Genomic DNA, 12,698 nt, shown 5'->3' with positions numbered 1-12,698 from the left:
CATTGCGGATTGACATTGCAGATGACCGAAGCGTGCAAAGTACATTTAGAAGGAACCGCAAGCAGAGCAGGGCGATCACAGATCACCGCTGTGAAGTGTGCACTTGGAGAGCACCTTACAATGCAATCATTCATGACCGTGTGTGTGTGAATCCCTATCTGCCACCCAGCTGTACCGCATCCATCCATCCATTATCCATACCACTTATTCTCACAAGGGTTATGGGGAGTGCTGGAGCCTATCCCAGCAGTCATCGGGCAGTGGGCGGGGGACACCTTGAATTAGGGACAATGTACTTGGACTTTGTGCCCAAAAAAGACTGTACTCTATAAGCCGTTTGTGTGTATTTAATTGTTATATTCAATATTAGCGTTTAACACAACTTATGTCCTCTCAGTAGTCGGTAAAGTTTAATTTAAAAAACAATCGTGGCTGCAAAAACGGCCCCTCTAAAATTACCTGTTCAAAATACAAATACCAACTCATTCTCATTACAGTCATAGTCATGTTTTTTTTAAATTATATTGGACTATATACAGTACTTATAGTATATACTCCAAGGGAGATACTTCTAACTTCTCTGTAGCCTGTAATGGAGCATTAGTGCCTCAATTATGTCTTGTGATAGGGTGTTGTTTGGAATTTGAATTGGTTACACTGCGGAGTGGCGTGTCTGGCATGAAGTCTGGCAGAGTGGGTGATAGTTAGTCTGTGTTTGTGTTCTCCGTTTAATGTGTTTTTCCAACAATTGAAATGTTTGTGCTCGCAAATGAGTGGGAACAAAAATGCTTTGTTCATTTCAATGCAGAGATTGAACCAAAGAAGATTTTCAGTCCCATGGAAAATGCCAATTATTTCACCTTTTATAATACAAATATTCTGTGAATTTAAGCCCAGGGCAATTTGAGGCTGCAATTTTCAGTTTGTGCAAGGAATGGAAAAGGAGAAATGATCAAGTGTTATTTAACCTCCACAATGGTCAGTTGAACACTTGTGCTGAACACAGCAGAATACAGCAGTCTCAACTAGCTCTCATTTAGAAAGTCCACACATATAATCACTCTCACAGTCTGAAGCAGCAAGAGAGGAATCGAGTAAAGGAAAGCGTAAGGCCCCAGCATTGATGGTGTTTATACCTGTGATGGTGTCTGCAAAGACAGGGTCTAAGAAGAAGCCCCTGTACACCCCGTACAGATTTGCCCTGTACCAGGTGGTGGGAGTGAGGCCAGAGATGACAATGCTGCGAGCATCGGCGGGCACAGTGTGATTTTGCCACTCAGCGCCCGTCTCTGCATCAGTAATCTCGATCAGAAATGCTTCAAAGGCCCCCTCCTCTGCGGACCAGGACAGGAGGAAGCTGTCCCATGACACATCGCTGACAGTGACATTAGTCACCATGGGCTTCTCCTCCGCTGGGTGATGAAAAACATCAACATGGAGTTACAGGATGATGACATACAAAGACTGAACAGGTTAGACCAGTGCTTACCAAACATTGTGGAGCTCCCCCCCTCTATTTTTTATTTCATCTTGTGTACCCCCCCCCAAAAAAAGAACTATCTTGCCCACCGCAACTGGGTGGTGAACTCTTCCCCTGAAAAAGACTGAAGATGTGCCAACCTTTACATTTGAACTTATTCACTGATTAATGTAAAAAAAAAAAAAAAAAAATGGACATCTGCTGTTCAAAAGACGCAACCCTCCTCATACCCCGCTAACACCATCTGTGTAGATGTAGTCCATTTAAATCAACTTTTTGCAAAGCAAATATCAATACTTTATAATATATTGTCGCTGTCCTGTGAAAAACACATATGTCCAGTTTTGTCATTTTTAAAATGTTCACGTTAATGGGATCTATTTAATGCGGAAACCCCATTAATGTACTTTTTTTTAACCAGAAAAAATTGAAATACGTTTTTTTCATAGGACAGCGACAATATTTTAAGCACCGGTAGTTCCTGTGTAGAAGCTGTTAAGATTCATTCATGTCACTTTTCCAGCAATGCCACAGTCCCCCGTGGAATAGCCACGCGTCCCTCTTCGGGGTCCAACTTCCAACTCACACTTTGAGAAACTCGAGGTTAGAACAGTATGGCTTTCAAAGTTCGCCTGGTGCTGATCGTTTGGACTGGATTGCTGGTAGCGTAAGGACAATATTTTGACAAATTCTATCTGATATTGGACGAACACAGCATTACGAAATGCAGAGCTGGACATTCTGCCTAGCCGACGGACTGGTCCGTCTATTTGCCTATGATGGACGGCCATTGTGTTGGCAATAAACAATAGATAGGAAAGTTTAAAAAAATAGTCGGACTAAGCATAGTCGGGAGCTTATTTCTTCCGTCTATGTAGTCATCTATTGTCTTTTTTCGCGGTGAGGCTTCTATGGCCACGTTGAGGCTTCAGTTTCCTGTTGGTCGCGACCAAGGCTTTTTGACAGCTTCTGGCTGCTAAAAGGAGAGGCATGTAGTCTGGCCGCGGTGCTGCTTCCATGCCACCGTGAGTTTTTCGTTCCATATTTCACTCAGCGGCAGGGTGGAGGATGAAGTTGGTCGACGGAAACGCTAACGGAAGCCCATTTAAAATGATAGTCGGACCGACCTATAGGCAATTACTACTTGGTCCGGCTTGACAAAAAGGCAAATAGACGGACGCCGGAAGGGTACCCCGGCTGTAGGCGGAAGACGATAAACGGACCAGCAAATTTTTGTAAAATGCCCAGCTCTCAAAATGTTTATTATAATACATGTGTTGAACATCCTAACAAAGAGCAGATAACGGCTGTTGACAGTAATACATTTGTCATTTAATTTTGCTGTCTCAAAGGAAAATGCTGCTTTCATGTGACCGGGGTGGAAATATTCAGCTATTTTCACTACAAAAGACCAGACTGAACAAAGCATCTCATTATTGATGACTGCCTATAGCCATCCTCTCCATATTACCATATGAGAGAGAAGACTTGAAGATTGAAAGCAGCAGCGAGACATGCAATGTAGCTTAATGACCAAGAATGAGCCATTAACATTTGAAGGTGCAGCGTAGCCCTGCCAGGACGGTAGAACGTACGCTGCCAAATTCAAATCTATGCGGAAGCCATGCAGAACAATGTGCATCAGCCTGTCATCAGAGTCCAATATGTGCCCGGCGTTGAGAGAATAGATTAGAATGAGATGGAGGCAGCATGCAAACATCACAACTCCCATTATCGTCTCAACACTGTCAAGCTTATGGAGAGCAGATGTCATGAAAGACAGTGTGAGTGACATTTGGTGAATGCCTCTGTTGAAATCAGATGATCACTGCTTAAGAATTATGCTATGCTATGCCTTTGCATTCCCACAGCTCTGGTATTTGGTTTTGTAATCTTTACCTAATTTATCCTGCTGTAGTCAGCGGTCAGCTATAATTAAAGAGGAAGTCAACGCAAACATATTTTTTTCAAGCATATGTTCAATGCAAGACCACTAGTTGAAACAGCGCATTCTGATAAATATTGCGTTTGTGGAATAAGTGTTAATCCACTCTTTTGTAGACATCTCCGGGGGCGGCCATTTTGTCTTCAGTCGACTGAAAATGACATGACAACTGCTCACAGCAACCAATCATGGCTCAGATTCATAAAACAGGTCAGCATATTCAGTGGACAGAAGAGAAAATGGCCGCCCCTGGAGATGGCTAAAAACGAGTGCATTTTGCTGCTTAATTTATACTCCACAAACGCAAAATTAATCAGAATTCTGTTTCAACTACTGGGCCTGCTGGAGAAATATTCTTGAAAAAAATATGTTTGGGTTGACTTCCGCTTTAAAAAGGTCTATATCACTTAACGATGTTAAATGTCACCTTTATTTTCACACACGATTGTAAGCTGTCATCTGTGAGGCTTGACCGATACTTGTTTATAATACAGGTCCTGTAGCACGTAGCATTAAACATTCCATTTTCTACAGGAACTTTTCTTTCCCAGGAGACACCCATGGTTTGCCGACTGAAGTCGAGTAGCCCAATAAGTCTTAAAGCACCAGGTGTTGTACATTGTGATGCACACTTGGAGGAACAAAACGATAGATAAATAAATGTTACAAGAGCACCATAATCTTCAAATTTAAAATGAAATACATTTGAAAAATTAACAAAATAATTTCAAATTAAATCTAATATGTTGTTTATTTTCTGAAGTCACAGAGAGCTACAGCAGAACGATGAAAGAGGCTGATGCGGCTCTGGAGCCGCAGGTTGCAGACCCCTTCTCTAATCATTTACACGGCATGCAATAGTGCTGCTCGATTATCCCAAAAATATGAATCACGATTATTTTGGTAATAATTGAAATCACGATTATTCAAACGATCATTTGATTTTTTACAAAATAAGAAAATGTTTCAACGTAAAAAATATAATGGCAAATAAATTTTTTGACACACTCTAATTATGTAAGTTCCTTTTGTACCAAACTAAATTTATAAAATTAGTTATTATAAAATAAAAATAAAAAGTTTCAAATGTATGATTTCCCTGTGTAAACAAACACATGGATATAAATGCATATTAATAATTGTTTTTTACGATTATGCCAATTTTGTAATCGTGGAGTGCAAAAATCGTAATTGTAATTGAATTTCGATGAATTGCACAGCCCTAGAATGCAATGCGCATCATACTGTGAAGACACAGTGCAGGCCAGCAATGAATTAAACAAAGAAAAGGAATGTGGCACATCAGATAAAAGTCAACAATGGACATGCTGCGACAGAGGGTGCATTAAAGGACTTGCCAAATCGTCAAGATAAAAACAGAACTGAAACAAACTATTGTTCATGCAAATCATTCATATAGATCACAGAAGTGCACCTACAGAATAACCACACAGGGCATGTTATGACAAATTTGGTGCAAATCTAATGATGACAGTGGTCTGTTTCTCTACTGATCATTACTTTCAAGTATTTCATTCGTATGATATATTTGCGTCTGGTGTTGCCTCTCAGCAGGTCACTCCTAAAATCCAATTCTTGTAATCCTCTCAGTGACACTGAGGCAGCAAGTAGATCCCTGAAACGTCCGTCCAAACCTCGTCTCACCTCCACCCCTCCTCTTTTCTCCAATTCCTCCTGTAAAATGTGCCCAATCTATGTTCATGTCTGGAGACGATAAAGGCTGCAGATCAGCGCAGGCTGTGGATTAGAAGGCTGCTGATTTCAGAGACAATATTTTAACAGGAGTCCCAGCATGTGGCCTTTTATCTGTCAGACCCAGAGTTCATCGTGGTCAAATCGCACACAACCAGAGGGGAGCAAGGCTCACGTCAACAATTACCACATGAATGAACATTGTTCAATGCCCTTACCCACCCTACACACACTCACCCTACCACTGCCATCACCCTTCCCATTATACTTAGTGTGCAGTCCCAAAATACACAATGAACAGTTATTTATAAGCTTTCCAAGGTAGATTTTCTTCCCTCTTTCCCCCTAGTATTTTGATTTCTGTCCACAGACGCTGGACCTGCATAAGTGGAAAATGCACTCATGAAATGTGAGGTTTGCAGTTGATTTGACCACTGTGCATAAGTGTGCCACAGTTATTTCATGTTTTATTTTTAGGATGAGGAAAAAAATAAATACCCTATTGGCAGAGGGATTCCCACATGCTATAATGAGTCCCAGTCGGAGGCATAGTCAGAATTACTTCAAGCAAACAATGAATTCCAATGAAGAACCCATTACTGCGTTCATATGAACTATACAAAGATCAAGGGGTAGGACTAGTTCAAGAAAAAAAAGCCATGAAGTTCATTCAAAATGCAGATGCTGACAAAAGCAACGCTGTCATTTTTCCTGCAAAATTGGGAAATCTGTGTAAAACAGCTTAAAAATGTGTGCTGGAATCCTGCATTGCTTGGATTTTGGTCGGATTTCAATGAATAGTAATGCGCTGTAAGTTGAAGAAAACAGGCTTAATTGCCTCAAAAGAGATCATTGAACCTCCAGGTATGTAACCAAACTGAAAAAGTGATGCAGAAGGTTAAGTATTTATCACTCTGTATGTTGCTTAGTTACGGTACTTTAGATGGGTTATGCATGGATCAAGGTGGGAGCCATAAAAATGTTATCCACCATGAACAAAAAAGTAATTTTCAAACAAACAGAAAAGCACACAAGTACGGCCTTCCACATTTATCCATCCATCCATTATCGATACCGCTTATCCTCACAAGGGTCGCGGGGCGTGCTGGAGCCTACCCCAGCTGTCTTTGGGCAGTAGGCGGGGGACACCCTGAATTGGTCACCAGCCAATCGCAGGGCACACAAAGACAAACATCCGCACTCACAATCACACCTAGGGCCAATTTAGAGAGTCCAATCAACTTACCATGCATGTTTTTGGAATGTGGGAGGAAACCGGAGTACCCGGAGAAAACCCACACAGGCACGGGGAGAACATGCAAACTCCACACAGGGAGGCCGGAGCCGGGATCGAACCCACGACCTCTGAACTGTGAGGCGGACGTGCTAACCAGTCGACCACCGTGCCGCCCTCCACATTTATTATTATTATTTTTTTTTTTAGAGTTGGGCCTTGGCCTTGTGCTCTACCGTAACGCCACTGATACTTTAGTCACCAATCATCCAATAAGGAGGATGGAGAAGAATGTTACATTTTTTAATATCACTGCAAAAAGAATGCTAATGATTCATATTCACCGACCTGTTGGTGCTGAGATGGCGGATGGTGCGCTGGTCCTGCGGCCCCTCTCAGCAGTGATGCTGATGCTATAAAGCATGCCTGGTGTCAGGCCTCTCAAAGTGTGAGACTCAGAGCCTCCCGGGACCACTTCCTCTGCCCTTTGGCCATCAGCGGAAACATAGACAAGTCGGTAGGAGTCCAGCTTGGCCAGGGGGCGCCTCCACTCCAACATCATCGTTGATTCTGTCACCTCGGCCACAGTTAGGTCCTTGGGTGCATCCAGGGCTGAAACAGAGAGGACGGTAGTTTATAAATTGAGATATGACATTGCTTCAGGGTCACGGGTAAGCCAGAAAGAATTTGAGCTCATGAGAGGCAGAAGACACCCTGGACTGTCTGTCACCCTCACCAGTCAATCACAGGGCAGGTATTTTGTCATACAAAGCAAAATAAAATGTTGCATAGGTTTTATAATGTGAGTTAAAGTAAGGACGCAAATAATGTTCGCCCCTCATAGAAGTGATTAACTGGCGCGTGGGGAAGTAATTATTGAATGATGAAAAATAGCAACAGGATTTTTAATAATAGGTTGTTGTTTTTTTGGCTTAATATTATTTTGTGACATATAGACGTCAGTAATTTCAATAAATTATACTGACAGTAACTGAATACACACAGAACGGAAGTACTTTGTAAAACTGCTAACCTGACAGCCGAAAGAGTGTGTGACACAATTAATGTCACCACTAAACGGTCAAAATCTGTTGCAAAAACTTGAACCCCCAAAGCAAAATTGTTTGCGTACAAGCTAACGCATGAACAATATGAATCTACCACAAAACTGGGGAAATATACAATTATGTTGCCCAAGTATGCAAACGTACCCTGAAAAACGTATCCAGTAATTTAACTGTAGAACAACATATGGACATTCACAGACATTGTAATTGTGCTATTGCGCTAAGGGACAATTAAGTGAAAGCTTCGTACCGGTCACAGCATTGGTGGTCGTGGGCAGACTCTCCCGTTCACCTTTCACTGCCGTCACTCCCATTCCATACTCTGTGCCCGGCCTCAGACCTAGGAAACCACACAAAATAAAACAACCTATATTCAGAACTTCAAAGAAATGATGTCATGTGATTGTTTGCTCAAATTCCTCTATCTTTCACCAGTTGAACGGCTGCGAGGCTGTGTCATCAAGTGGCCAGCTGTTTCTGCTAATGGCTTTGGTGGCCATGGCAAACACAAAAACACTTTCATGTGGCGCGACAACACAATAGGTTGCAGCCAAATTGCATTTCATGGTAAGCTTGCGCTCATAGTGGAGCACGGCTGGTGTATTTGCATTGATGGATCTATAGGGCCCTTGTCGTGCAGTAGAAACACTACTCCAATGATCCAGCCGGTTTTGGAAGCCCTTTGCTTTCCACAATTAAGCCCTCTCTAGGCCTGATCGCCTTTAATTCCTTTATTAACTCCCACAGAGGTCGTCACACACAGAGTTCTGCAGCATGAAATTACACCTAATACCCAGGAAACTCATTATCAATAAAATCACGAGCGTGAAGGCAATTACAGATAATAACTGTGTGAAAGCACTACTGAGGTGTGTGGAGAAGAGGGGGACGTCTGCTGAATGGACACAATGCTTTATTTCCATGAGATGGGCCTCCCAAGGACAAAGAATTGTGCCAGACAAAGACACTAGTAGACAAAGTTTTTTTCCCCCCTCTCTCTTATTGTGTCAAATCTACAAACAAACTAAAAAAAAAAAAAAAAACACAAACAAGGCTCAAAGCGTTGCTTTATAACGTCAACAGCAGATGAAAACATGCCCTCATCTCTTGCTTGGGCAAAGGAGGAATAAGCTGCGGCGTGATTCAATTTAAACAGTGAATGCCAAATCCCCCTGGGTGGTTTTCTCATAAAGTGGGCCTATTGTAGTTGGGAAAACATTTCACGATACAAAACAAAGGCAAGCCACTGTAGAAATGAGCTGGAAGAACATAACACTCTGCATTTAATTGGACAGACTACAAATACTATGCATGTCTAAATAATAAGAGGAAATATTTCGAATATTTTGATTTTGACACAAATGCTTTTCAGTTGTGTCACTATGATGCAGAGATCATGTGAGCACTGAATAAATAAGGAACGTAAAAACCTTGCATGCAGTAATGACACTATGATCAGTGCCAGTACCTTTTGTTTGGACACATATTAATTGGTACAAGGTCATAAAATAACAGTTATCCTAAACATCTCTTACATTTTGTACCATATGTCAGTTGATATCCTTACGCCCAACATTATGATTTTTTTTATTACTTTTTCAAGTCGCTATTGTTGCACAGAAATTTAGAGGCTTAACTGTGGACCTGTTGCCGTGAGTGACGTCACCGAGACTGTAACAAATCTCACGTGACTTCAGCTCGCTGAACATTTAAATAATTCATGCCACAAGTGTGTATTTTTCTTTGACTTTTTGTCAAAGAAGGAGAAAGAAGAAGGCTTGTGTTTTGCCACGGTTTATAAGTGGCTTCCCCATTTTTCCTGCACAGTGCTATGGAGATGGTAAATGGGTGAATAATAACAGGAAACACACCTTCATGACCTATATCTGTTTGCAGAAATAATCACATTTCTCATCCAACGTTTCTATCCATGTTGTGACCTTCAATTGTTTGTGGTTAACAGGTTTCAGAGACCAACCATGAATACCAATGTTATTCCATTAACAGTGGCGTCGTTAGGCCAAACTGAGTTTGAATATTACTATAATCCAGAGCAGGACGTGTCAGTAAATTTTGCCATGCCCGTCATTTGCCAGCGGCCAGGCCACCTGTTCGTCAATGTCAGTCCATCATTATTTCAAGCCGACTAAATCTGTCATCATCAGTCTGTCACTCCGTCATCGTTATTTTAACTTCGCTTCCGTCATTGCTAAATTACTGTTTGTCTCCACTATTTTAGGACCATCAGCTAGTCCGTCAGTCCATCATCATTATTTTAACCATGCTTCCGTCATCGCAAAATTACATTTCGTCACCACTATTTTAACCCTTGTCTTGTGTTGGGGTTCAGATTGACCAAAGAATTGACTTGAAAACCAGGTCGTTTTTGACCCCAACAAAAGACGAGGGTTAAGACCAACAGATCTTCTTCTTCTTCTTCTTCTTGTACAAACTACGTCACACGTATTCGCAGCACAAGCAGTGTATTTACTCCGGTAAAGAAAAACGCTTCATACCGTGAAAATGAAAAGCAAAATATTCCACAGCATTTACAATCAATATTTACAATCATTTGTTTGATATACATTTGGCAAACGTGACCCAAACCAGAAGTAAGTGTTTACCAAATATTCTCCAAATACATAATTTCACCAAGGTTTAACTGAAAACCATAACTGTAAAGGTTTATATGCAATTCCATACACATGCATAAAATATTAGACTCTCACAAAGATTGTAGATTTATGTTGTCATATTGTATATGTCATATATGTCAATTGTGGTGATAGTAATAATTCTACCTACTCCCTCCTCGATGCAATGTCTGATGGGAGGTGCTAGTAAACAGAGGAGCGAGGACCTAGGAACATGCAATTAGAGGAACGAGATGAGCCCCTAGTCACTGTAGTCCGCTAGAACCAACCTCGCGAACGAATACCCGAGACACGTGGCGCGTTTTTTCATCAGTCGTGAGCGAAACGGGAGAGTCAGTGACGGACTGAGAAGGTCCGTCAGTACTGAACCGGTTAGTGACGATTCCCATGACAGACGAAAACCCACTTCTGTTGGTGCTTCATCTGTCACTTTTTTTTGTTTTAAAGTTTTCCGTAATTCATCATTCGTTAGCAAAACAGGCGTCCGTCATTGACAGATTGTCAGACCTTCCGTCAGTACTGACGGAATACCCACCTCTGCTATTTTCATACTCAATGACCATATGAGATGCCGAGCAGACTGCTTAAATAGCCTCTGTGCAATATATAATTGAGACTGGGATTATTATTTTGTATACCGATGATCTTGGCCTGTGTGGTGTCTTTGGGTCCAGCAGGGAAGAGCAGTTCTCTGTGCTCGCCTCCAGACAGAGGTCCGTACTTAATGCGGTAGTTGTCCACCTGAGCTTGGCTGTTTTTCCATTCAAGTGTGATGCTTTCATCAGTCAGCTCCAGCTTCTGAAGGTCCCTGGGGGCATCCAAGTCTAACACACACAGAGAAGTTGATTTCATACTGATGCTAAGCCCTGACAAGTTGTTTCCATTAGAGGCAATGACTGAAAGCTTCCTACCACAGGAAATACGTATTCATCGTTATTCTGAACTTGGTGGGATGTGTGGTCCTTTAAAGAACAACCATCATTAAATACACCGCTGTAGGATATCCTTCCTCATAAAAATATAGAATGTGTGGTCCTCCACACACCCCTCTCTCTTCCTACCTCATCTAGGTGATCTAATAATTCATCAAACCTGTTTGTCAAGAATAGATAGTTGTCTGTAGCTTTTTATTCAGGTAATACACATCTACAGTAGATTGTTACCATTTAGAACTGTTTTTCTCAACTGCTGTCACACTTTTGTTGATGTTAAGAACAATCAAGAACATGTTTTGCTTAAAAGTAGCATCTGAAAACATTATATAGTACATTATACTTTCAAAAGCTGTTTAAAATGACTTTGATGTACTGCTAAAAGAATATTGCTCGCCATGCTGTCCGCTATGCAGAGGCTGAGCTGCACTGTATTAGTTTAAGTAGAGTAAATTAGTGAATAAAGTTCAAGGCAGTTAAACTTACTGTTGCTGACCCAAATTATGTTCCATGGGGGAACTTAACGCTCTATACTGTAGCAGAAAAAATATCAAAATAAGAATTCATGTATTTCTTTACTAGCTGTCTGCGACCCACCCAAAATGGTTCTGCGACCCACTTTTGGGTCCCGACCCACCAGTTGAAAATCACTGATTTTGAATATAGTGGAGAAAAGGAGACACAATGGTGTTAAATCCAGGTCCAGAAACAAAAGCCCAGCCAAGAGTTTGGCTTTAGCCATAGTTGCTTCTACTCATATGGCTAAAGCCAAACTGTGGCAGGGCTTTTACTTTCTGGACCTGGATGTCCACACCTGAAAAGGTTCTTACCTCATATGGTTCTTACCTGTGAGAAATGAGTCATAGACAGGTACACTGGACCGTTCTCCCCTCCGGGCTGTCAGAGACACTTCGTACTGTGTATCTGGGATGAGGCCTCCGAGGTGGTATTGGGTGTCTGTGGAGGGAAGCTCAACCACACTGTGATCAGCAGGGCTGGAGCTAGGCCCAAAAGAGATGCTGATCCCATCCACATCAGCCACAGGTTGGACCCAGGTCACCAGTGCTGTTGTGTCTGTCACATCACGTGTGTTCACCAAGCTCGGGGCGTCAATTCCTGGTGGAGTAAAGCACACATAAATAAATGTTGTGGTCTTGTTTCAAAACAGGGCTGGATGTAATAATGGCACTAAACACTGGAATAATCAACGTTCCCATCTCCAAGGGGTTTACAGTTCTAATAAAAAGCCACATATATGCAAGTGTAGGACAACACTATTGCACAGACCAGGTAAACAGACTCCATGGAAATGAGACTTATCAACTCAACAACTCTTGCTTTTGAAAAGTCTCATCAGGAGACCAGGAACTTGGACACTTCTTTAGCTATCTATCTGATGGGCAGTGTTGGACAGTAAGTAACAAAGTAATTTTTATTAGAATGTATTAAGTACAACCAGTACTGGGCGTATTCCTACTGTGGTCCTACTGTGGCCCGAAGTCATCTGGGATAGGCTCCAGTTTAAACTGCAACCTTAATGAGGATAAGCGGTACAGGAAATGGATGGCTGATGTTTTAAAGGATCTACAATTTACTTCAGTGCTTTTTGTTTTGGAAACTTTGTACTTTGACTCCACTATGTTAGAAAAGCAAATATTGCACTTTTGTTTCCA

The 12,698-nt window shown here is 41.7% G+C and overlaps 1 protein-coding gene across 3 annotated transcripts in view; it reads right to left on the bottom strand.

Annotated features, from left to right (window-relative positions):
* Nucleotides 1–12,698, bottom strand: part of tncb (tenascin Cb) — a 116,837-nt gene that overhangs the window by 20,924 nt on the left and 83,215 nt on the right. For 2 of the 3 annotated variants that reach the window (XM_086030890.1, XM_086030889.1), the window contains exons 7-10: nt 11,872–12,141; nt 10,732–10,917; nt 7,690–7,779; nt 6,721–6,984 (exon numbers count right to left, since the gene is read on the bottom strand). In XM_086030890.1, the coding sequence (XP_085887016.1) occupies nt 6,721–6,984; nt 7,690–7,779; nt 10,732–10,917; nt 11,872–12,141 (810 nt within the window). Of the gene's footprint in view, nt 1–1,136; nt 1,413–6,720; nt 6,985–7,689; nt 7,780–10,731; nt 10,918–11,871; nt 12,142–12,698 lie in introns of all 3 variants that reach the window. The other variant, XM_086030891.1, reaches the window with a different exon arrangement.

This window comes from Filicampus tigris, chromosome 5 (assembly GCF_054856515.1).
Source record: "Filicampus tigris isolate MCC_2025a chromosome 5, RoL_Ftig_1.0, whole genome shotgun sequence".
Taxonomy (NCBI): Eukaryota; Metazoa; Chordata; class Actinopteri; order Syngnathiformes; family Syngnathidae; genus Filicampus; species Filicampus tigris.
Note: the sequence above shows the minus strand (reverse complement) of the source record. Positions and strands in the feature narration are given on the sequence as shown.